This window comes from Zootermopsis nevadensis, unplaced genomic scaffold (assembly GCF_977971745.1).
Source record: "Zootermopsis nevadensis isolate Lab colony 2312 unplaced genomic scaffold, Znev_1.0 Znev_ptg000030l, whole genome shotgun sequence".
In the NCBI taxonomy this organism is placed as follows: domain Eukaryota; kingdom Metazoa; phylum Arthropoda; class Insecta; order Blattodea; family Termopsidae; genus Zootermopsis; species Zootermopsis nevadensis.
The window spans coordinates 511333-533917 of NW_028259162.1; the positions used below are offsets into that span (position 1 = coordinate 511333).

Here is a 22585-nt window from a genome sequence, read left to right on the forward strand (position 1 = left end):
TCAAAAGTTCACATTGCGGATTCTGACCCGAAGGATTCGCCAACCACAGTCTGAGAGCACGTGTTTGATGGGATTTCAGGGAGTGCGTCATTCGGACCGCGAACAATTATATCAGCCTCGGATTTCAGTGGCATTGACGCTTCAACGTCTTCGTATGCTTTGTCATTTATGATGGATGTCTGCATTTACGCATTTTAGTGATTATTATCATTCTACGAAAAAACCTGTTGATTTATTCTTATCGACACGTCTTATCCGATTTCGGGGTTTTTTATGCTGTTGAGAACGACGACGTTGTTCCGCTCGGTGCAGATTCAGAAAAACGTACTGTCTCCATCTTCAGACCAGAGTCTAGATGGCGTCGAACGTAGATTTTAGCACAACCGTCTTTGAAGTCATGTTCGTTTCACTTCTTGTGCGTGCAGTGAGCGAGACTTGGGATTTCAGTGCACGGATTCCTTCTGACCGATTTATTCGGAGCTTGGTCCGTCTGTGACCGGGAAGATGATCGCGATCGATGAATGGGTGAGGTGTTCGGAAGGAAGCGGTTGTCGTCTATTTTAGGGAAGTATTACGCCGTACGTTTAAACTGACTGGGAAGACGAGAGATGTCGGGTTCTGACGGCCGTGAGCATGTCGACGTCGGTGTTCAGGGTTGTGACGCCGTGTGGTCTTGCAAGCAGAGACCACCGCTTCATCGCCATCAGCTGCTGCAGTCTTTAGGAACGTGTAAATACGACATTGCAACCGACTGTGGGGTTTGCTTACTGCTGCTGCTCTCTGGCGTCTGGCATCTCGTGATGTGATCGGCTCCCGTCTGCCATCAGTTCTCCCAAGTTGCGTTTTCCCCTCAGTTTCTTTTAATACTAAAGTTAGGATGACGACCCTGCTGGACACTGTGGGGATGGAGAAGTGTGTAACGCTGGTTGCTTTGTCTCTTTGTCAGCGGCAGACAAGGCTGACTTAAGAGTAACATCAATTAATAATACATTTTAGATTATGTGACAGAAACAGATATCGACGATGACGTCAGAGGCACCTGTTGAAGCGTATGACGCCATGATTCGACCGTCGACTGACGTAACCCGATCAAGTAACCGTTCTGTGCAGCTATACCGCGTTCCAGCGATTTTGGCCGCTGAACTTTGTGAATTGGAACCTCGGAGCGAGTCGCTTACCAGAAGTAGCAGGCCGCGTACAGCACACTCCAAATAAAATATCACCACGTTATGTAACACAGGAAAGTCGATTTCACTACACTACACATCACTAGAAAATTAACAATACAGAGAGTACTAGATAGCGTGACTAGGCGTGACGTTCTTTCACTTCATGACAATGGATGACCATAAGTCGAAACGTGACGAAGATTTACAAAGCGTGACCAAACATGATCAAGCGTGACAAAGAGTGATTGGCGCGATGAGATGGTGCCATAACATTTTCAACACATTTCCTAACCTAACCTATCCCAACCTAACCTATCCTGTCCTAACCTAATCTATCCTGTCCCAACCTAACCTATCCTGTCCTAACCTAACCTAACCCAACCTAACCTATCCTGTCCTAACCTAATCTATCCTGTCCCAACCTAACCTATCCTGTCCTAACCTAACCTAACCCAACCTAACCTATCCTGTCCTAACCTAATCTATCCTAACCTAACCTAACCTAACCTAACCTAACCTGTCATGAATTCATCTAACGTATTGTAAATTAACAAAAATTAACCGAGCCTTACGCAACATAACGTAAGCGTGCCGAAGCTTGACTTGGACTTAGTTTGTCTGTCTGAGTGTTGAGATACGAGGCGTTGTCAATGACCAGAAAGGAGATTGCAACGAACAGGTGGCATGTTGTTAACACAGCGCAGTTACAAAACAACAATTATCAGGCTTCTAAACTGCTACACTGACACAGACGGAAACTCCTTTCTTCCTTCATTGAGTGGTCCGCATACTGGGCACTCCCTACAAGTTCGGCGGCCATGATCGGTGGATCCAGTTCTACTGCATTACGTTAGTGTCCAGGTGATTTCATACGTTGGGGTCGGGGCAAAGTCCTGCTTGAGAAACCGAAACTCACTCGAGTAGATAAATACTTCTCCCGGCTTTTATGCAGTTTGTACTCTGTCCACCAGGGGTCGCAAATTTCTGGTTCCTGACCTGAGCCAGAAGAATCCATTGCTGGCTCTGACATCATGCTTTTTAAGTGCTTTAACACCCCTGCTGAGTCTACCAAAGCACCTTCGTCCGTCGGTACTCACGAAGCAAATCAATAACAGCTGGTTTATAAAACAAAAGAGGAACGTGTTGCGTTAGACGTAGGGTACGATTTTTGTTGTTGCAGATTTCATTTATGTTCATTTTCAGAAAATGGAAGTCTCGGAGACTGGGATTGTTTTCAAATTAGGCCGCATACTCTCTGTTTAACGACGCTTCTCGAGTGATAAATTGAAAGCGTCGTTAAGCAAATGAACGCTCATTCCTATAACAAGGCCAGACCAGTTCAACTACACTAGAGATTATTTCTCTGTTTGACGACGTTAACTGCAAGGCTAGCGTCAGATGATTAGATGCGCTTGTCTGTCTGCCTATCAGCATATTTAAAATCGAGAGTCGCTGGACACATCTGATGGCATGTAATTTCTTACAGTTGGTAATATCGACATGGCGGATGGACGAACTTTTGAGGTGGGAGCTAGACTAGGGCCACTGGGTATGCGGTAACAAAACACGACCATTCTTTGTGGAATGCAAAAAACAACAAGTGATTCTGTCTCTGACGCGTATCGAACGCATGGCCATCAGCGGACTAGGCTAAGAGCGCCAGCGGACAGCTAAATCCATCACTTTGTGGAAATTATGCGGGTGGAAAGGATGTCACATGTACTTGGCGGTGGCCAGATGATCAGTACGTACCATTAAAAAAAACATTTTAGTTAGAACATTTGGCTGATTCTATTTCTTTTGCAGGTGTCGGTGGAGCTTGAAGAGAAAGTGTGAAGGACCACATTTGCGTTCTGCTGGCAACACCTGGCCGTCTTCGCAAAGGTAGGAACGCAACAGATATTTTGGGGACCTCAGAGCCATGGCTGCGTGCCCACTGTACCGGTCACAAGTGTCCACGTTCATAGCGATGAATGTGGACCTGCCTTAGAGGTGGTTGCCAACACCCCAGACACTTTGAGGCTCCTCCCTAACATTACTTTCACTCAAGGAAGGAAAGTACATTCACTGAAAAATATAGTTTATCACTAATAGAAAATATCAAATAATTGATATAATTTTTAGAAAAAAATATTCAAACAGTATTTCAAATACGTTGCATGCAGGTAGTTGTAATTTTCTCAGTTTTAAGCAGAGTTTCAGGACATACCTGGCTTAGAATGACCGGATGTTAATATTTGATTTCTGTCATTTGTGATACGAAGTCCATGCGTGTGTTCTACCTGCGTCTGTATAAAATTTGAGTCTTCATCTAACACCGCCAGAGTCCAGCAGAATCGTTTCCCTGGTGGCAAAACACACTTTATTTTTTCGTAGGAAACTTTCTGTGCTTTGTGACTGAGTAATTATTCTAAAAGTTTAGCGTATTTGTAAGCGTTATGCTCCATATTTAATTTCTATTGGACGGAGCTGGTACAGCCGTGGCTGGCTACTTGCATATTATTACTGAGCTTGTCTTGTGTCAGAAATGTCATTTCGGAATGCGTGCGTCTTGCAACGTTCAGTCACAGAGTGACTACATTTTTAGAATATTTAACAAGCGTTCGATATCGTAGAGAAAGATGTAAGGGGAAATCGGAGACGGGCTATTTTGTGGATGCTCTTCATTCACCCGATCCCTGGAAGCCACGAAATAGGAACAAAACACGCGAACGTTTTGATATGACCCTCATTGTACCCCCACTTTAAAGCTTTTCTCTTCCAAATTTGGACCCAGTTTGGAAACTGGTATTTGTTGATGCCTTATCATGTTTTACTGTTTGGGTCTGTCTCAGTGTACTTATGCGTATTTTAATGGGTTTTTTTTCTGACTGTATCTGGCATAAAATTTTAAAGTGTCTGTTTGTCGTTTGAAGTTACCCTTGGAATTGATTCGGTGTTTGTAAATATTAGATAATGGATAAAAAGGTCATAGTGCTACCAAATAACAGGACAGTTCTGCTGCATAATGAATCAGTGTACCACGTTATTGTATTTAAATGTTTGATGCATTTTAATGGGCTTGTAAGTGTGACGTGTTCTGACCTTTTGGTAATCATTAAAGATTTTTTTTATAGATGCAAAATAAATCTGCATTTTATTGTTAAGTAAATATTCCGCAATTGTTTTTTATTATTAATTTAATTTACTGATGTTAGGTTTGGGCGTGGTGGAGGAGTCATGGACTCATGACGACGGATTTCGTTGTTGACCAGAATTACGTTTGCCAGTTGCTAAATATATCATTTTTCACTTGTGTTTTGTTTCCATCATCTTGGTTGGCCCACAATTGCATTCCTTAAAGCAAAGTCGTACGTGAGAATTCGTTTGTAAGTACGTATTTAGCGTTTGCTTTGAAGTGGGATTGGAAGTCATCAGTTCTCTGGTTTTACCTCGTTTAAGACCGCGCCTCCGTCCAGTGCAGAGGTTATAAGAATGCGTGGAGCTATACATCCACTCCTCCATACGTATTTCAGGGCGTGGTAGTTATTGATCTCAGTCTGTCATAATGAATCCACTGTTGCCAGAAAGCGATCCCACCTTCTGGGGTTTCTTAAGTTTGTCGTGTTCCGGGAAGAAATCGTAGGAAAACTTGGATACAACAGGCTCTTTGATTCAAGATCCCTTTCAAACCGTGGTCGTGTCCTGTGAGCCGTTGAAGAAAATGTATTACGCACTAAGGGCTCCTGCGAACGAATGTAGGTGTTCGATGCCAACAAACGCGTTCAGTGGAGCTGTTTCTATGGCACATCGCCTGGGACTCGCGTGCCCGATAAAAGGCTCCACAGTGCATAGTCCAACAGAAGCTGATAATACGTTCAGCTAATCTATCGTCTTTTATGGAGTCTAAGTTTCTCACCGTGAGCCCGCCGCCAGCCCCCGTTCTTGGCCAGATGGAAACCCCCCCCCCCCCCCCCACTCTCTGCATTGCCAACTTCCGTCTCAATGTTTTATTTAGTCTTCAAAGACGACGCCGTCGAATTCGTCAGGACAAGACGGGGTTGTCCCTGGTGCTTAAATAAGCACCGTGTGATGCAGATGAATGGTAGGCGTGGAGGTAAAGCTCCACGTATTCTTAACCTGAAAGTGTGATCGAGATGAGTGAATAGCTTCACAACCGGTCGTGAATTCCCGAGGAAGGACCCCTGGAACCGATGGAGGTTGAGTGGCCTCCAGCGCCGGTCTGGACGTTGGGGGCAGAGGGAATCGAATCGAATCTTCAGTCCGTAATCTCGACACAAGTCTAATTGGTGGCTTAACCCGACTTGTGTAATGTATCGCAAGCTCTCTCTCTCTCTGCCTCTCTTTGACCGCGTGTGCACGTGTGTTGCGTGTTGCCAGCCACGTGGTTCGAGTTTTCCCCATTCGGCATAGAAGTTAAAACGTTGACTGAGATTAAATTTGTTCTTGTCAGCTCAGTAATGTGATTAGTCGTGTGATTATAATAAAGCACTTACAGTGTCAGGCTGCTGCTGCTACTCTTATAGAAGTGTTGAAGTGAAGAAGGCAGTGTGACGGTGCCCCCGAAACGTGTATGCTGTAGTTTCGGTATTTGTTCTTACAGATCGTGGGCTCTCGCTTTTATTTTTTCTGAGATATGAGGGTCGCGGGTAAAACTGAACATTTATCTGAATCCCATTTTATGACACAAATACAAAATGGGCAGAATTGAAGAAATTCATGATATTTTTTCGCTGATTTTCTTGTACTGTTTAAATGTTGTATAAACACCATTTTTCAGTTGCTGTTCTTATAGAGTTGTATGTCTCAGACGTGGTGCTGGAGTGTAAGAGGATGTGAGTTCTACACGAACAAAGAACTTTTGAAGCTGTTGATTAGATCAGGCACTCTCTGCTCAAAGTTTGCGTTGTCTCTGAATTGTTGCTGTTTGTACTTTCCGTCGCTGTGTGAAGTCAACGCGAACTGAACCGAAGAATATGGTCGGAGCTTTTTGCTCGGCGGAGTTATCTCTCCGGCTGACTGTAACGCCTTTATTAAGATGCAATGAAATCTTATCAGAAAATCAGCCGGATCTGTTTCTTTAGAACGCTCGTTCACGGTGGAGTCCACTTTCCAAACTTTTTTATTTGCCAAATCATTTAATCGAAACTGTGACCCACCTCACAACCTCCAATGACCAAATTTCGTTAAAATAAGTCAGCATGTTTGACTGTTGAAAGACGTCACCCACGCAGCGTAGCGAACTCGTTCACCTTTTTCGTTCTCACGAAACCTGCGCTTCCTAAAACTGTCTAAAGTCGACCCCAACAGAATTTGTGGCCATATTCAGTGCCTTGATGATCGTCTTGTCTACCAAACAGCAGTTGCTTTGCACCCACAGTGATAAACTGCCAGGAGCATCAAGCACGTAATCTACAATGAAGGTAGCGGCGGAAAGCCCCTTGCTTCTAAGTACATCACCCCCCCCCCCCCCGGCCCCGATATCCGCGGGTTTTGCATTTGTCTTTTACAACCGGGATTTTCAATTTTTGTGTCCGATGTTTTTGTTTTGGGAACATTGGCAGTGTCAAATTTATTCAGCGACCGGCGAGGGGTGCATTTCACTGCGATCAATTCTTATGGAGCGTGCTGTACAGTGCTTGTCACTCTGCACCACGAACGACTAAATCGACGTGTTCAATGATTTTAGTCGTAATTAGAGTTTCAAAAGCGACGCGATTATGTCAAAAGATCAATATCAACTGATACGAACTGATGCTGTTGCATCATCGCCCCGATCACTTCGCGTTGGATTCTAATAATAGCCGTGTTTTGACATCAGTGGAAATGTTAATTTCTCGGTTCGTATTAATTATTTCAATTAGTAGAAATAAATTAATCCGTAAGCAAACGGTCACAGTGGTTAGTTATTGTATTGAAGTGTTTCATGTCTCTTGATTGAGTTTGTAATTTCTCGTATGAAGCATGTAATTATGACTTAAGCCCGTGGCTTGTACATCTAATTAAAGATATAGGCAATGCCCAATGAAAGTAGATAACGCGAGCAGATGATATTGGCATTATAACGTAACTTGAAAACGCCGTGATCAAGGGATTAGCATGAAATTAATTTATATTGGTCAGTGGTCACTACAAGGTTTTTCGCAAATGTGGGCCGAGAAATATGGTAATTCGAGAAATACAAATGTTACCGGGCTTCGTCCTTATTTGGAGGGTTAATTCTGCTGTGGAGACCTAGACGTAGATGAGAGGATAATATTAAGCGGGATCATTGAGAGATAGGAGTTGAAGGAGACTGGATTTTGCTGGCCCAGGACAGGGTCCGGTGGAGGGCTTTGGTTAATTCGGTGATGAACCTTCGGGTTTCCTGAGGAATCTAGTCAGTTAGTTAGTTAATTCTGCTGTGACTGGTAACTGCTTGTGGGCGTGGGCGTTAAGAATGAACCAAGAAAATGAGAGTGAAGTACCAAGGTTTGAGGGGGGGGGGGGCTGTCGTTTGACCTTTGTTTTGTATGGGTGTGAAACTTGGTCTCTTGCGTTAAGGAAAGAACACAGATTGAGAGTGTCCCAGAAGAGGGCGCTCAGGGAAGGAATGATAGGAAACTGGAGAAAAGTGCGCAGTGAGGAGCTTCATACTTTGTTCCATTCACCAAATATTAGGAGAATTATATGAGTGGGAAAGGCGACAGATTGAAACGCCAATGGTAGAGACTGATTGGACTTCCTAGGTCTAGGCGGGGTCGGGTAATATTAAAATCTTTTCTAAAGAAACAGAGAGGGGTGGCGGGTATGAGTGGATTGATCTGGCTGAGTGTGGTGAGGGGCTATAAGGGACGAGTTTCCACTTTTCACAAAAGGCGTGAGTTTCTTGGGTCGTCGCTTGAAGAAACCAGTGTCTCGAAAAACAGACATCAGACGACATTTCTCGCGAAGGGTTTGACTGTGGAACGACGTACCTGCGTTCCGGTCCTAGTGCGGCCTCTGTTAGTCTGACGCTCAAGTGAAGAAAGTTACAACGAGCCGCGATGATGTGTCCGGAAGGTTAGGTCGATTTGTCTCGTATCGTACTGTCACCATTTTTCGTATTTTTTTTTAACAACGTTTAATAATATTTGCGTTTTTTGTGGTCAGCGTAAGTCTCGTAGAAATACTGAAGGAGTGAAGCACATGCAAACAGAAAAGCAACGTTTACGTGCATTTCAGTATTACTAGTTTGGACACCCTGTAATAAGCAGCGCACTTTCAAGATAATTCCTTATTTAAGAGCAGATTACAGTTAGTGGATAAATTGATTGGGACATGGAAGGGGGAAAAATCGAGAATAAAAGAGCATCAGATACGCACTGAAAACCACCAGTTGTCTCTCTGCCCGTGAAGATGGAGCCTCTCATGAGTGAGTATGAAGACAACTAGCTCCATTACAAACACAGTACAGGATCGACAATTTTAATGTAATTTTAGAATCTTCAGACAGAAGCAGCTTCCGCTGATGCACGGCGGTGCATTAGTATTTGGTGCCAGCGACGTTAAAGTTCGTAAAAAGTAAGAGTGTACATTAATTAGCATAATCGGAAAATTGACTGTCCAATTTCATAACGAGTAGTTTATCAATTAAACTGTATTAAACGGAATTTGACAATGCACTTTGACACAGCGCAGCGAACTAAAATGGGCTGTGGATGTCCAGACTTCGAAGACTGAGGTCATTTTCTAACCTTCATTTCTTTCGGAGACTCTGTGTTTGCGATAAATCATCTGACTGCAAAGCGATACGTCAATATGTGAACTTTGAGGTAACTCGGCCCGTATTAAACTGGTTTACAGCCACGAATCCTGAACTCTAGGTTCAGTAGAAAGGGCCTTATGAAACTTCGTAAAAATTCACTGACGCTCCAGAGTTTGAACTCGGAATCTGATTTGTTACTACACTTTGGAGAAGTTCATAATCTCTCATCTTCACATATTTGTTGGAAGATAGTAAGTTCCCGTAATTAAATCTTAATGATTTGCTAGAGGTCTGTAACTTTTTAATGTGTTTTGTGCAAACGTGAATCAAAGCATATATCCTAAATACGAATCATGAGACGGTATTTGAGCTAAATTTGACAGTGCAGAAATTCGCCTGGCCGCATAATTCGTATTTATGAGCGTAGGCAACAAAATAAAAGGGAGAGTAAACGTGACGTGACTTGTGAAGTCGGGGATGTTTTTCCCGGGGTAGAATTTGCTCATACAAACTTCTAGTAGCCTGTCGACTTTGAATTGTGTGTGTAATTAAATTTCATGACGTGTGTGTTGGTCTTCTGGGTAGTAACGCCTTTTGAACCAGCGTTTCGGAGGGACAGACTGCCTCCATCTTTAGGCATGAACCTTCAGGATTTCCTGTTGTGGTCATTATGACGCGGATGTTATTACCGACCAAGATCGAAGCGCACGGAAGCATTGGTTGAATGGCACCGTGAGACCGTGCATCGTACTGAAATTTGTAGACAATTTGAACTGACGGCGATAAAGGACGGGGCTCATAATCGATCCTTCCCGTTGTTTGTTAATGAATATCCTGTTTCAATAATAACATGTTAACAGGTAAACACTCACAGTTTATTGATAGCTGTTAATGAAGCACTCGTGGGATAGATGAGAATTGCATACAAAATTTTGGCGGGGAATTTGGAAGAGAAGATGCCACTTTTACATAAAGGGAAGGATAATATTATTACAATGGACCTTCACCTAGGGTATGGACTGGGCTAATCTGGCTTGGGATAGGGACCAGTGGCGGACTGTGAAGAAGAGGGAAGTGAATGTTAGGATGGGAAATTTTTTGACGAGTATAAAGATGGCGGTCATCTGGGATGTTGCGTCGTGTAGTCCGGTAGGCACTTACGACAGGGCGATGATGGAGGCAGCAGGCTACACGGCGCAGCAATCCAGAAGACGGCCGTCTTAAAAAAATGTTTGTACCGACAGATCGAGCGTTCGCAACTCTGTCACTGCTCCTGGTACTGCATCCGAACGGAGGGAACTGCGTTCCGTCTTACGTGACCTGTGCGCCAAGCGATTCTCAGCGCCAGATGGATTTCTTCCCAAACGTGTGCAACTGCACGGAGTTCTACCGTTGCAACCATAAGTCTCCAGTGGCCATGTCTTGCCCGAGCGGGTTGCACTGGAACTCCAAGGCCAACTCGTGCGATTGGCCTCAGAACGCGGGGTGTTCCGCCCAGACCTGCCAGAATGCTGACCCCTCAGCACACGTGTACGTCCCAAACCCCAACGACTGTCGCTTCTACTATCAGTGTCATGGTGGAAGGGTGTACTGCATGGAGTGCGCACCTGGTCTCCACTTCAACCCCAAGGTCAGCGTGTGTGACTACCCCGCCAATGTAAATTGTTCCAGCGTTTCCTTCCTAACTGGCCAGACGACAGTCCCTTAACCACACGCGTTTGGTTTGAAGCTGCGACCGCGGGGTTTGACGTAGTGAGGTGTGTCCCAGATTGGCCTACGCTGACAGTTTGGCCAAAGTCCATTCCGTGTTTGGATGAACGGAATAAAATGGCGTGCGCTTGCTTCCACCCCCAACCTCGTTCGTCCACAAAACTGAGATGTATCATTCCCTATGGCATCTCCTGTGGCAGAAATTCTAACAACTTCCTGTCCGATTGCTTCCCGGTTGTCCAAATATTGTCCATTAATGTTAGCACGTAATAAGAGATTCTGAATATGGTTTTAGAAATTGTACCCGGGACACATCTGCAGTAGTTTATTAATCTTTTGTTATGTGTGTTAATTCTTCAGAATTTGCTTAATTGAGCAAGAAACTTGCTTATCATTAAGTGAACTATATTTTATTTCTTGTTGTTCTAATGTTTACTTGTGGCTAAAATGAGTAAGTAGAGTGCGTGATGGATGTGTAATCGTTGTGTAAGTTACAATGAAAACAAATAAAATGATCTGTATGATATTTTATTTTTTATTTAGTGTTCTGTCTGACGACAGGTCCATATGAACAGGATCCTTCCATCCTTTTCTCGGACTGGGACCTGTTCGTATACGTTCTTGGCAGATGATCCAGAAGTGGTTTGCCATTGCCTTCTTCTGTGTGTGAATGGAGTAATTGTTGGGATGCCACGGAGGAAAACTCCGTGTTGCCTAGACCACGGCCTTGCACAACACAAGTTATAAATTCGGGCACCGCCGGGAATCGAACCCGAGACCCCAGGATTACAAGGCCAGCGTTCTAACCGCTAGACCACCTCATCTTATTATTATTTAGTGTTCTGTCTGACGACAGGTCCATATGAACAGGATCCTTCCATCCTTTTCTCTTCTCGGACTGGGACCTGTTCATATACGTTCTTGGCAGATGATCCAGAAGTGGTTTGCCATTGCCTTCTTCTGTGTGTGAATGGAGTAATTGTTGGGATGCCACGGAGGAAAACTCCGTGTTGCCTAGACCACGGCCTTGCCCAACACAAGTTATAAATTCGGGCACCGCCGGGAATCGAACCCGAGAACCCAGCGTTCTAACCGCTAGACCACCGTGGCTCCCTGTATGATATACCGAAGTCAAATGTTTCCAGAAACCTCCTTTGGGATAAACTTGCTTCGTACATTACTTGTTACGTATTGACGTATATTCACGTGCCAGGCGCTGTGCATGGAAAGTTCCGTAACGTGAAACAGCCTACAATGTCATTTGCGAGTTTGTTTTGAAGTTTTTAAAATTTTCTGGAAGGTGTCGTGAAGGTGAAGAACGCGAAGTCTTCACCTCCGGCTTTGTATGAGAGTCGACTGAGACATTCTTAACGCGTTTTCCGTCCTCATGGTTTGTTCAAGGACGCTTTCAGTACGTGTACCAGAAAGCGTCGGATGACAAGACGACGGTGAATAATGACTCAGAAAGGATGTGGAAGGAAGCGGCCCTGATCCTGATTTGAGGTACTATCCCGGCATTTGCCTGGAGTATCTGAATAAAAGCAAGGTGGTTGTTATGGCAACACCATACTTTAAACGTGTGCCAATAACTGAAACTGTGATTGTAATTAGTAAGAAAGATTAGTAAACTGAAGTCTGAATCTTGTGAAATGAAATGAAATGAAAATTGATTTTAGGTGATGAACATTTGTTTTCATTGTGGATTTGTAATTTTACAATGTGTATCCTGGTGTGCGATAAATACAGTTGCAATTATTATTATTGTCTACACACATTTTATTGTATCATGCTGCAGTACGTGTTTCGACCTTAACTGCCGTCTTCAAGGTGGGTTAGGGCTGTAAGTGTCCGACTGTCCAGTCTTTGTTAGTTTGTGATGTGGGGATGACTTGAACCCAGAACGGATTAGGGATAGGAAAATCCAAGAGGGCTTGTACTTTTCAAATCGGACATCTTCTAAATTAAATAAAAGCCAAGTCCAGACTCGGATGGTTGCACTTCAGTAGAAAGTGTATTTTTCTCCTTCACCAGAGTTTCAGATACAGTGGAGTCAGAGGTGCTACTAGCGTTATGACAGAGACGTGCCTGTAGCAACATTCGTGAAAACCAAACCGTCACCAGATTGTTTGTTTCCGTCTTTCGTTCACAAACGGCGACGTGCTCCTCGCTATGTCGCCTTCTCGTTGACGACCTGGACCATCTTCTTCTCCGCCTCGCTCATGTCCGCGTCGCCCCAGCCCCAGAGTTCGTGGGTGCCGTCGCCCGTGCGTTGAACTCGCCTCTTGACCATCGACGTCGGCACTGTCTTCAGGTCGTAGGCCAACCCGATGCGCGCGCAGAAGTCAATGAAGTGAGTGGTCGGGTTGATGCGGTTGTACCCGATTTCAGACGTTTTGTAATCCCAGGGAAACACGTGGTGAAAATTGTGCCAGCCCTCGCCAAGCGTCAGTAAGGAGACGAAGAAGTTCTCTGACGGACAGATCCTCCTGCAAGGAACAAAAGCGTCTCTTAGAAATGAAGACGAGGAACACGGCGTGAACATGTGTGTCATCATAGAACAGAAGATATCGCGGAAGAAAAGACCTGCCCGTTGAAATTAACGGGGCGTTGATGCAGGGATCGCGTTTGTAATATATTATTAAAATGAAATATGAAACTTTTGATATTACAAGGAGCAGTACTTCACCAATTAGATACGTGCGTGTAAGGGATGTGCCTGCAATTTTTTTTGACGTAAATACATCTATAAGGGAGGGTCATTCGGCAAAAAAGTGAAACGAAAAAGTGTAACCTGGTTACCTAGGAAACGTTACATTACATTACATTCAGCTACCACAGACCCATCTTAAGCGTAACTAATTCAAGTTAAATAAGCAATGTCTTAATCAAACTTTACTCAGTTGTAAAGCATTTATAAAGGAAGTATTTAGAATAAAGCCAATATATAAACTTCCTTTCCGTATAGACGTATTTACGTCAAATTCTCCGGAACCGTCGTTCCACTGACAACTTTTTTTTTTTACAAAAAGAAAAGGAGATTTATATCGAAGACGCTAGGATGACGCGTGTCACTGAAGGTTGTGCGCGAGACTCTCGACCTGAAGAACCATGTTGTGTTCACACGTCAAGAGGCAACTGACTTCGCAGACGACGAATTGAGACCGATCGTCCTGTTATCTGATCCAGACGAAGTGTACTCCAGTACTTACTTGTCATACGGTCTTTTTCGCCACGTATCCGGCCAATGTGTGACGCTGTTAGTGATGAGAGTCATGTGAAGTGTGATGACTTGTCGCATTACAGCAGCGATGTGGTAAGCATTTGACCAAGTTTCGTTCCACACAAACACAGGGACTGCGGTTGGTATCACGAAGCACAGAATAGGCATGATAATCATGTAGTATCTGCAAAGATAATGATCATGTAAGAGATCTTACGCGATGTATGCTCGGCCACTGACCGATGCCTTCAAACACAATTTACGCCGTCCACACTGCTCACGCTCGCTGTCTGTGAATGTGGACGATATCACGAACCACAGTCCAAGCCCGGAGCCATGGCCTCGACAGGTTCGCTGCAGAGTCCCCTGTACACACGGATTTTCTCAGCAGCCCGAACACGAACGTCAGCAGCGTGGACTTACCTTTAAGCAACTGGTTAATGCAGGCTGCTCAGTAAGACCTTGTACAGTGGAAAAGCAGTTCCTCATTTCTTATCGAACAATTTCTTCTGCGTCTACATAAACGTTTTGGTTGAAGTCAGAATAATACTGACCTCTTTTGGAAGATGAGCAAGGGGTCTCCATCCAGGTCTGAAGAATCAACCTTCTTGCCATTTTCCTTAACAGCCGGATGTTTTTTTGTCAACATCCAGCCGTAGTGGGTGAAGAAGAAACCGCGATTCACGTTATGAGGATCGGCATCTGTGTCACTAAACTTGTGGTGCACCCTGTGATTGCGAACCCATTCGTGCACTGAAGTCTGCAAAAAAAAAAAAAAAAAAAATAGAGAGATAAAAAAACTCTTCACTTTAATGTTACAATTCTTGAAGCTACTGGAATTCTCGTGCTTTTCTCCGTTATTTCGTACTTGAAAACAAAAGTCTGTCTGTCCGTTTCAATCCGTTAACATCAGTCACGTGTCATTGGACGCGATGAAAGTTACGCAGTTGGGGGAGATCTCAAGAAACAAAACCAGATTCAAACTGAGCAGGTAGTGCTGCAAATCACCACTGCGTTGTGGCGCAGTCTGAGATGTAAATTTTAACGCAATGTAAATTGTCCTTTATATATATTCGCCGTTTGTCGCGTTTTAATTAAATGAGGTCTCACGTCCTCATTCCGATGTGCATGAAGATGGCTGTCTTCCGGGATGGTGCGCCGCGTGGCCTGACATACGTTGACGTGCTTGTTGCCTATCTATAGTCATTAGGGCGAATTGTCTGGGCTCAACATCCCGGAAGACATCCGCATTCATTCACTGCGCTCCTGCCGCGTGAGAGAGAGAGAGAGAGAGAGAGTTGTCGTACCTGGAAAGCCAGAGTTTGCAAGAGCACGAGGAAGACCCTCAGCGGCCATGTTGCTTTGTAGGCACGATGAGACCAGAGGCGGTGCGCCCCAGCCGTGATGCCGAGGATCCCTGCCTCGTACAAGATGAAGGCTGAAACAGGATTGTTGTTACGTTCGACATCGGCAGATATTTTATTGTAGCAATTAATGTATTTAAAGTTGTAGCAAGTTTCTGATTATACCAATTATGAACACACCCACCCCATATAGCTGTGGGTAACCTAGCCGAAGTGAACATCAGGTACGCTCCGTAGAGGGCAGCCAAGTTGAGATAAGCGTGCACAACAACATTGGGCCACACGACTTCCGTTCTGTAGTTCGGGTATGGTTCTGCGCCTGCGCCCCTCCTTTCGTTCTGTGGCGCATGCGCTGTGTCTCCTGCACCTCTGTCTTCGGTGACAGAACTCGAGTTTGGAGCCATGGCATCGGCGGCAGTGATGTGTCTGCAAAGATCACGACGACACTGCGTTAAGAAATGGATGATGAGAGGATTAGTTTGTAATGATTAATTAGCTTGACTCATAGTGCAAGCTTTCAGCGCCATTTTACTCAGACAACGAACCATTTCCCCTGCATCAATTGGTGTGATTGGTGTTGACAGTCGGTCGGGAGTAAGACAACAAGGGATGCGATATCATGCGCGCACACAGTTTAAGTCAGGTCAGGTTAGGGTAGCTTAGGTTAGGTTAGGTTAGGGTAGCTTAGGTTAGGTTAGGTTAGGGTAGCTTAGGTTAGGTCAGGTTAGGGTAGCTTAGGTTAGGTCAGGTTAGGGTAGCTTAGGTTAGGTCAGGTTAGGGTAGCTTAGGTTAGGTTAGGTTAGGGTAGCTTAGCTTAGGTTAGGTTAGGTTAGGTTAGGTTAGGTTAGATTAAGTTAGGTTAGGTTAGGTTAGGTTAGGTTAGTCGAGTCGACAAAAGCTCGCTCGCTCGCTCGAAGCGCTAACAAAATGAGACTGTGATTAGTGTAATGAAATAACAGGTTTTAATGTGTTTCAGTAATTTCCGTGACAGGCGAATAGGCGGTGGTTTTTCACCGCGGATACGAGATCTCAGTCCCGGGTGGCTTCAACAGAGATTCGTTCCGGACGAAGTGGCATTGGAATAAATAAATGAATGTATCTCCGAGTTCTTCCGGTCTGCTCATTCCAGCTTTGCTTCGAAGTCATCCACATAATAACGCCCTAGGTCCCGACACTTTGCTGGTCTCGCATCCATAACAACCGTCCCATCGCAAGTTCTCGTGTGCCGCGAATTTTTGTTTGTTTGTAAGAAATTGTAAAATTCTTACGTTATAGTTAGAAAAAGGCGGAGTTGAATCTTTCGTAATTAGAATTCGTGATAAACGCACACCGGCTTATCATCGAATGCGCTGTTTTATGTTATGATACGCCTGCGTTCCTGGAGGGCAAGGATTTTGAGCTGAAACAAATTTGTGGTCACTATCAACATGGCGTGTCTGCGTGTATGTATTTCCTAGGATAATGGTGAGCTTGTTATCAAGGACACGACGAACAAGTGGTCGTGAATGAATTGCTTTGTAAGAGGCACGAGGAAGCAGCCTGACCACTGGTGATGACCTTGACCCTTTCCCTCAGCTTTTACATGTATAAGTGACTCCAGCACGTGAAAGATTGATAGGGAATCTCAGGCACTAGTACAGCTTACTAAAGCAGTTATCTACGGATTTCAAGATGACCTTGTGGAAGGGTCTTCTTCAGGTCGAGATAAGCGAAAATTTACGACTGATGCGAGATTAGTCGACGTTTCTCAGCATCTCGAAACGTGCGATATGCAACAGTAGACCACAGCGCTATGTGCCCTGTTCAAGGCCGATGTAATTAAACCAAGGTCAGTTCATGTCTTAAGTGGTTGTGGGTCCTTGTCACAGGGCACTACGCCGCCCTGAATGCGCACTCTGCACAGCTGCCGTCCGAAACGTCGGATGTAAGTGTACGTGACACCGGGGAATACTCAGATAGGCGATAACGTGTCGGAACGGATTTTCGTGTTTTTTTTTTATTCTAAAATCTGTCTGCATTTTCCAGTTTTGGTCAAAATCGGACAAGAATAACTCGACACGCGTTTCTCAGCTGTTCTCGGGCGAAGTCACTGAATGTTTGTCGGCGCGAAACATGCTCGAACAGAAGGCAGACAGAACACGAAGTACGTTTCGTAGACGGAACTATTATTAATCTGTCGGCCTTTCGAGTGGAGAGGAGAAGCTGTGCGCTGCTTGGGGCCAAGTCTGTGTCGGACATCCGCCCGATGCTCAAGGCGACATCAGTAGCCGGTATTCATGAAATATCGTTTCAGGAGGTAATTACTGAACGTCGTGGCCGAGTTGCTGAGCGCTTTCGCGTCGTATTCGGAAGGTCCCGGAAATCGGTTGTCATTTTACGATTGATTTCCTTAGGAGAGACGCGGGAAAGCTGACGACGTCATGCTGTAAGGTTGGCCTGGCGTTCCTCGGTTCAACTTCTGAAACGCAGAAATGCCACCAAAATCCTCAGAAAAGAACGCGTGCTGTGCCCCAAGTGACAGGCCTGCCATCTACACCTGTGAATCTTCTACCTTGCACTTCGACCTAACCTAACCTAACCTACCACTGTCGATTCGCGTTCCTCACTGAGCATTTCGGGACAATGCCTTAAGTAGGCCACAGCCGCTTCCTTCCACACAATCTCCAATTCGTAATTCACTGTCAGCCTGTCATTGGTTGCTGTGTAGTATATATAGTACTGCCTACAGAAATCGCGATTCATTAAATAAATAGCAGAACCACCCCGATGTAAATTCCACCCTTACCGCAAAAATTCCTAACTTTGTAGAATAGATACTCAGCCAACGTGAGTCGTCAGAAAGACACAAAAATTTGCAGACATTTTCTTGTTTCATTGGTGTGCGTCCCACATGTTGCAAACCCGTACTTACAGCTATAACACGGAAAAGCTGTGTGGCACGTACCGCTGTTCTACCCTGCAGTTCGACTTCTCTGCCGGCTGGCGACTGTCCTACTGCCAACGCTCGCCGACCTACTCATTCGTCACCCCATCTGATGACGTAAGGGGCTAATGCTCCAGTCTTAGCCGTGGCGTGATGTTTCCCATTCAGCTTGCACGTGTGAGGATAACGGGTGTAATTGTTGGATACGATTCCTTCCTTATTTTGCAGCGTTAACCTACAATAACAGCTGCTGAATGGCTTTGATTGGTCCAGACGACGGTAAATTAGACGAATGTCAAACTCTTAACAACTGTTGTTCACGGGACTCGGTTGTTGGGTTTTTCGGAGGTGTTGGCTGCTACAAGGAAAGTGGAGGGAGGGAGGGAGGCGTCTGTTGTTACGACGCTGTGATTAATCATTCTGGCCGCAATATTAATAGAACATCGCGTGATAATTGTGTCATGACGTTTAAGTAAACCGATCCCCGCGAGTCACGCTCGGTGGTTCAAGAAATTCCATCCTCACCCTGGTCTTCGTCTTCTGGGCTGCAGTTCCACGTGGACTTGCAGATGGAGGCGGCGTGTTCTTCCGAAACGTCGGTATCCACGCGCCTACAAGTCCACAAGGCGTTGCAACTCAGGAGACGAAACATGGGAACCTCAGATCTCATGCAGAGATGAAAATGTGTAAGGAATGTTGTTCGCTGTTACGATCAAATGAATTCCGGATTTTCTGCACGAAATGCGAGGTTCGGGCGAACGACGTAGCTGCAGCTGCGATTTGAGGGTCGTTTCCTGAATTTTGGACGCCACGTAGTCATCCGAAACCCCAGTTCGTCTCCTGCCTAATGGCCGCGCGGCACCAAAGCCAAGAGACACGATCGCATCTTTGCTATGAGAACCTAAAATTTCAGACGTGAGAACACATTTAAATTGTTGAGAGATGTCACGTTCTCATGGCGGCGAGTTTAAAGACGGCTGTATTCAGGGGCGCCATAGTCTCGTAGACGTTTCAGGGGTTCCTGCTGCCTCCATAATCAGGGCGATGAGAGATGATGATAGAGGTTGCAAGGACCTCTGAAACGTCGGTAAACTTCTACCAGACTACACGGCGCAACAAACCGGAAGACAGCCATCTTAATATTTACGCTTGAATGCTAAGTGACTTTAACCGGGAACTGTCATTAGATATACCTCTCAAAATTCTGAAATCTGAAGAGTGGAACTTACTATACATCAATGAGAAAAGCAAAGAACGTCGCCGAAGGGTCGCGATTTGAACCTATAATTTGACCTAGTTCTAAATACCAGGGTTTGTATCCAGTTTCGCGGCATTTGGCGTCGCTGTGGCTAGACTGAAAATGGACACAGACATTTGAACCTATAATGCGCTGTACGTGGTCTTTGACATAGTTCTAAATACCAGTTTTGACGTAAATACGTCTACACGGAAAGGAAGTTTATATATTGGCTTTATTCTAAATATTTCCTTTATACATGCTTTACAATTGAGTAAAGTTTGATTAAGACATTGCTTAATTAACTTGAATTAGTTACGCTTAAGATGGGTCTGTGGTAGCTGAATGTAATGTAAGGTAATGTTTTATAGGTAACAACAATGCCGAGTAAACAGATGAGGTTTCCTAGGTAACATAACAATGAAGTTACACTTTTTCGTAACATTTTTGCCGAATAACACTGACCCTAAAATATAGACATATTTACGTCAAAATATTGTATCCAGTTTCGCGGCATTCCGTGTCGCTGTAGCTAGATTGAAAATGGACACTCCGTGGTCAAGAGCGAACAGACATTTGAATACCGTGGTACGGCCGCTGTGGGTAGAGGCGTCGCCTTCCCAGCCCTCAGTATTCACGTCGCAGCCAATATACTCGCTTTGAGTGCACACAAGAAGAAATCTTTCACTGGAACATCCACTCAAGACGCTTATGAGTTATGATCACCGTCATGATTTATATATTTGTTTGAGAAGAAAATGTGGAAGGTACAGCTTGTGAAAAGAATTCCCGGTTAGGGCGTCTGAAGTCATACCTCCGTAGTCACCTAGTCGCGAGTCGCGGTGACTAATTATGCTACCAACACATCACGGTCTGTCGTATTGTTTCGGATACGATTTTACCGAAATGATCAATGTCGGAATCTTCTCAGGTGCCTGTTTTGAAAAAAGAAGCACTTTTTAACATCTTTATATAAACTGCACTTAACTTATTCATATCAAAATATTATCATCACTCAGGATGGAAAGAGACTTCGTTCATCTGTGATCTGCTGTGCTCGTAAAGCTGCTCTGGCGAGAAAAATGCCTACAGAATTTTGCGTCCGTCCATGAGGATTGCTCCTGACGAGCTGCAGCTGAACTTAGTAAGGATCAGCTCAGAACGTTCTGCTATAGTAACAGACTTAAAAATTCTACAGACACACAAAACTTAAATCAACGTCCACCTAAAAATTCTTTGTTCAAGAACAAGCGGCAAGCTCTAGGTCTGTATGTCGGTGGTACAGCATTCTTGACGGCAAGAAGGTTCAGCTGAAACGTCTTTGCTGAAGAACAAAGGTAAAATTCTGTGCCATTGACAGTGGGCAGAAACACCCACAGCTGAAATTTCATTGGTCCTCGTTAAGACAACATTAAATCAGACGTAATTTCTATGGACTGTACTTAGGACCACCTTACCTGGACACAAAAGAATTTTGGATTTTGCCAAGCGTCAAGTCAGTGATGTGATGGAATGGCGATCAGGTAAAATGTGGCCAAATTCCGCCTTGTAAGTATGAAACTAAATTTCACTATGGTATGACACATGATCGCTTTACATATCTTAATTGTTGTGTGACATTTGAGATTCTCACAGTGATGAAAATGTCAGTTTTTTTAAAAAAAAGAGAGTAGATAGGAGTGGTTTGTCTGCCTTCATCTTCAGGGCTGAAGTTGGAGGTAGTATGTTCCTCCCAAATAATGGAATGTACCTACTTTGAAGTCCACAAGGCATTAAAATCCACCGTAACAACAATAACACTAAATCCGGAGATAGGGAATAGCTGAGTAGGTACACCTGAAGACGGAGATAGAGTCCCATCTCCGAAACGTCGAGCAGTTTTATGATTTTATTAGACGATGGAAAACATCCAGAAAACTTTTTATCTTAGAACTTTCCTGTTTGTCAGTCAGCTAACTGCTCTGTAACCTACGTGAGTTTTGTAGATTTCCACACACACACCAACACTGTTTCTAAGAGTCTCCCAAATTCCTTTTCTCACGTACCTGAAGCACTTCAAAACTGTGGCCTGTATATTTATGCATCCAACATATCATGTGCTTGGGTCAAAAAGTAACCTTTGTTCTCAGTAGTTTTTAGACTTAAATGGTGTCCCGCGAATTACAATTCACTTTACCATTCATTATTCCAAAGACACAGGATGTAGGCTCTGATAACAGGGTATTGTTGTTGCATATAATTATCAAGTCATTCGGCTGACCGCAGCGACTTCCAGAGCTGTCATAAATATTCGGTTCTTAATGGACAAGAAATGACCTGCAGTTGACAGATGCAAGTAGCCCTCGATTTACGCCGATTCAGAATTACGCCGATTTTGAAACCACCAAGTCAGAAAGTGAATAAAATATATTTTACTATTATTTATAACGTTTTACAATGTATCTCGTACTGATTCTTATACTAAATCGTAATTCTTACATCGCTGATTTTGAATAAAAATTATAAACACAGTCATCTCTGCAATTACGTTTCTTTCGTTAACGCGAATTTGCTCCGGTGAGATCGATGAATCGGTAAAAGCTGTTTGTGAAATGCAAACTTTTGCATATGCGAGTTTTCTCTTATGCAATTTCATTCCTGGTGCTTTAAACTTTCGAAGGACTAATTTAATCTCTGCGGAGGTACCGGGGTTATTTTTACTACGCGATTTTCTATAGGTCGGCGTCTTACATGAATGCAGCTATCGCATAACAGCAGAGATGACTGTACACATCAATCGCGGGGACCAACGAATTGCCGATTGGTAGTGCGTAAAATATATTTTTTTAAATTCCCTTTATTTTATTTACGTTATTTCAGAGCTTTAAATGTAATTTAATTATATTACTCGTCAAATGTTTGGGTGCTGGGACATCCCATTGATATACATTATAAAAAGAGTTTCAATTTACGCCGGTTCGTCCAGGAACGCATCCCCGGCGTAAATCGAGGTCTACCTGTATTACCCTATATAAATTTCATTAGATAGGAATACGAGTAAGAAGTGAGAACCGAGTCGTGGTACCAAAAACACGTTAATTTCCGATTATTCACACTATTTAATACGTTACTGCATTCCGGGATAAAGCTGTTTCTTCTAAGCGACGTAACTGCGTGCCCCAAGAGACCTCTGACTTCGTACTGAGTCCTTTCAGCGATAAAACCAATTTATCGAGGAAGCTGCCAATGTCAATATT

At 44.1% G+C, this 22585-nt stretch overlaps 3 protein-coding genes across 8 annotated transcripts in view; 2 read left to right on the plus strand and 1 right to left on the minus strand.

The window, feature by feature from the left end:
* Positions 1–22585, plus strand: part of Glys (glycogen [starch] synthase) — a 97924-nt gene that overhangs the window by 49069 nt on the left and 26270 nt on the right. Inside the window, exon 2 of the mRNA XM_022070687.2 lies at positions 2976–3053. The gene's annotated coding sequence lies outside the window, so the exon portion shown is untranslated. The remainder of the gene's footprint in view (positions 1–2975; positions 3054–22585) is intronic.
* On the plus strand, positions 8320–11131 carry LOC147872095 (peritrophin-1-like). The gene is made up of 2 exons (XM_087358656.1): positions 8320–8562; positions 10140–11131. The coding sequence occupies exons 1-2, from the start codon at positions 8547–8549 to the stop codon at positions 10601–10603; spliced, it is 480 nt and encodes a 159-aa protein (XP_087214782.1). The 5' UTR covers positions 8320–8546; the 3' UTR covers positions 10604–11131.
* Positions 12598–22570, minus strand: LOC110833077 (acyl-CoA Delta-9 desaturase). 6 transcript variants are annotated; one of them, XM_022070704.2, is made up of 6 exons: positions 22460–22570; positions 15374–15615; positions 15133–15263; positions 14380–14585; positions 13815–14009; positions 12598–13091 (listed from the first exon to the last, which is right to left on the minus strand). In XM_022070704.2, exons 1-6 carry the CDS (start codon positions 22462–22464, stop codon positions 12773–12775), a joined length of 1098 nt encoding a protein of 365 aa, XP_021926396.2. In that variant the 5' UTR covers positions 22465–22570; the 3' UTR covers positions 12598–12772. The 6 variants fall into 6 exon arrangements, with proteins under 6 accessions (XP_021926396.2, XP_087214779.1, XP_087214778.1 ...); XM_087358653.1 differs by lacking the exon at positions 22460–22570 and adding an exon at positions 21395–21504; XM_087358652.1 differs by lacking the exon at positions 22460–22570 and adding an exon at positions 21322–21459.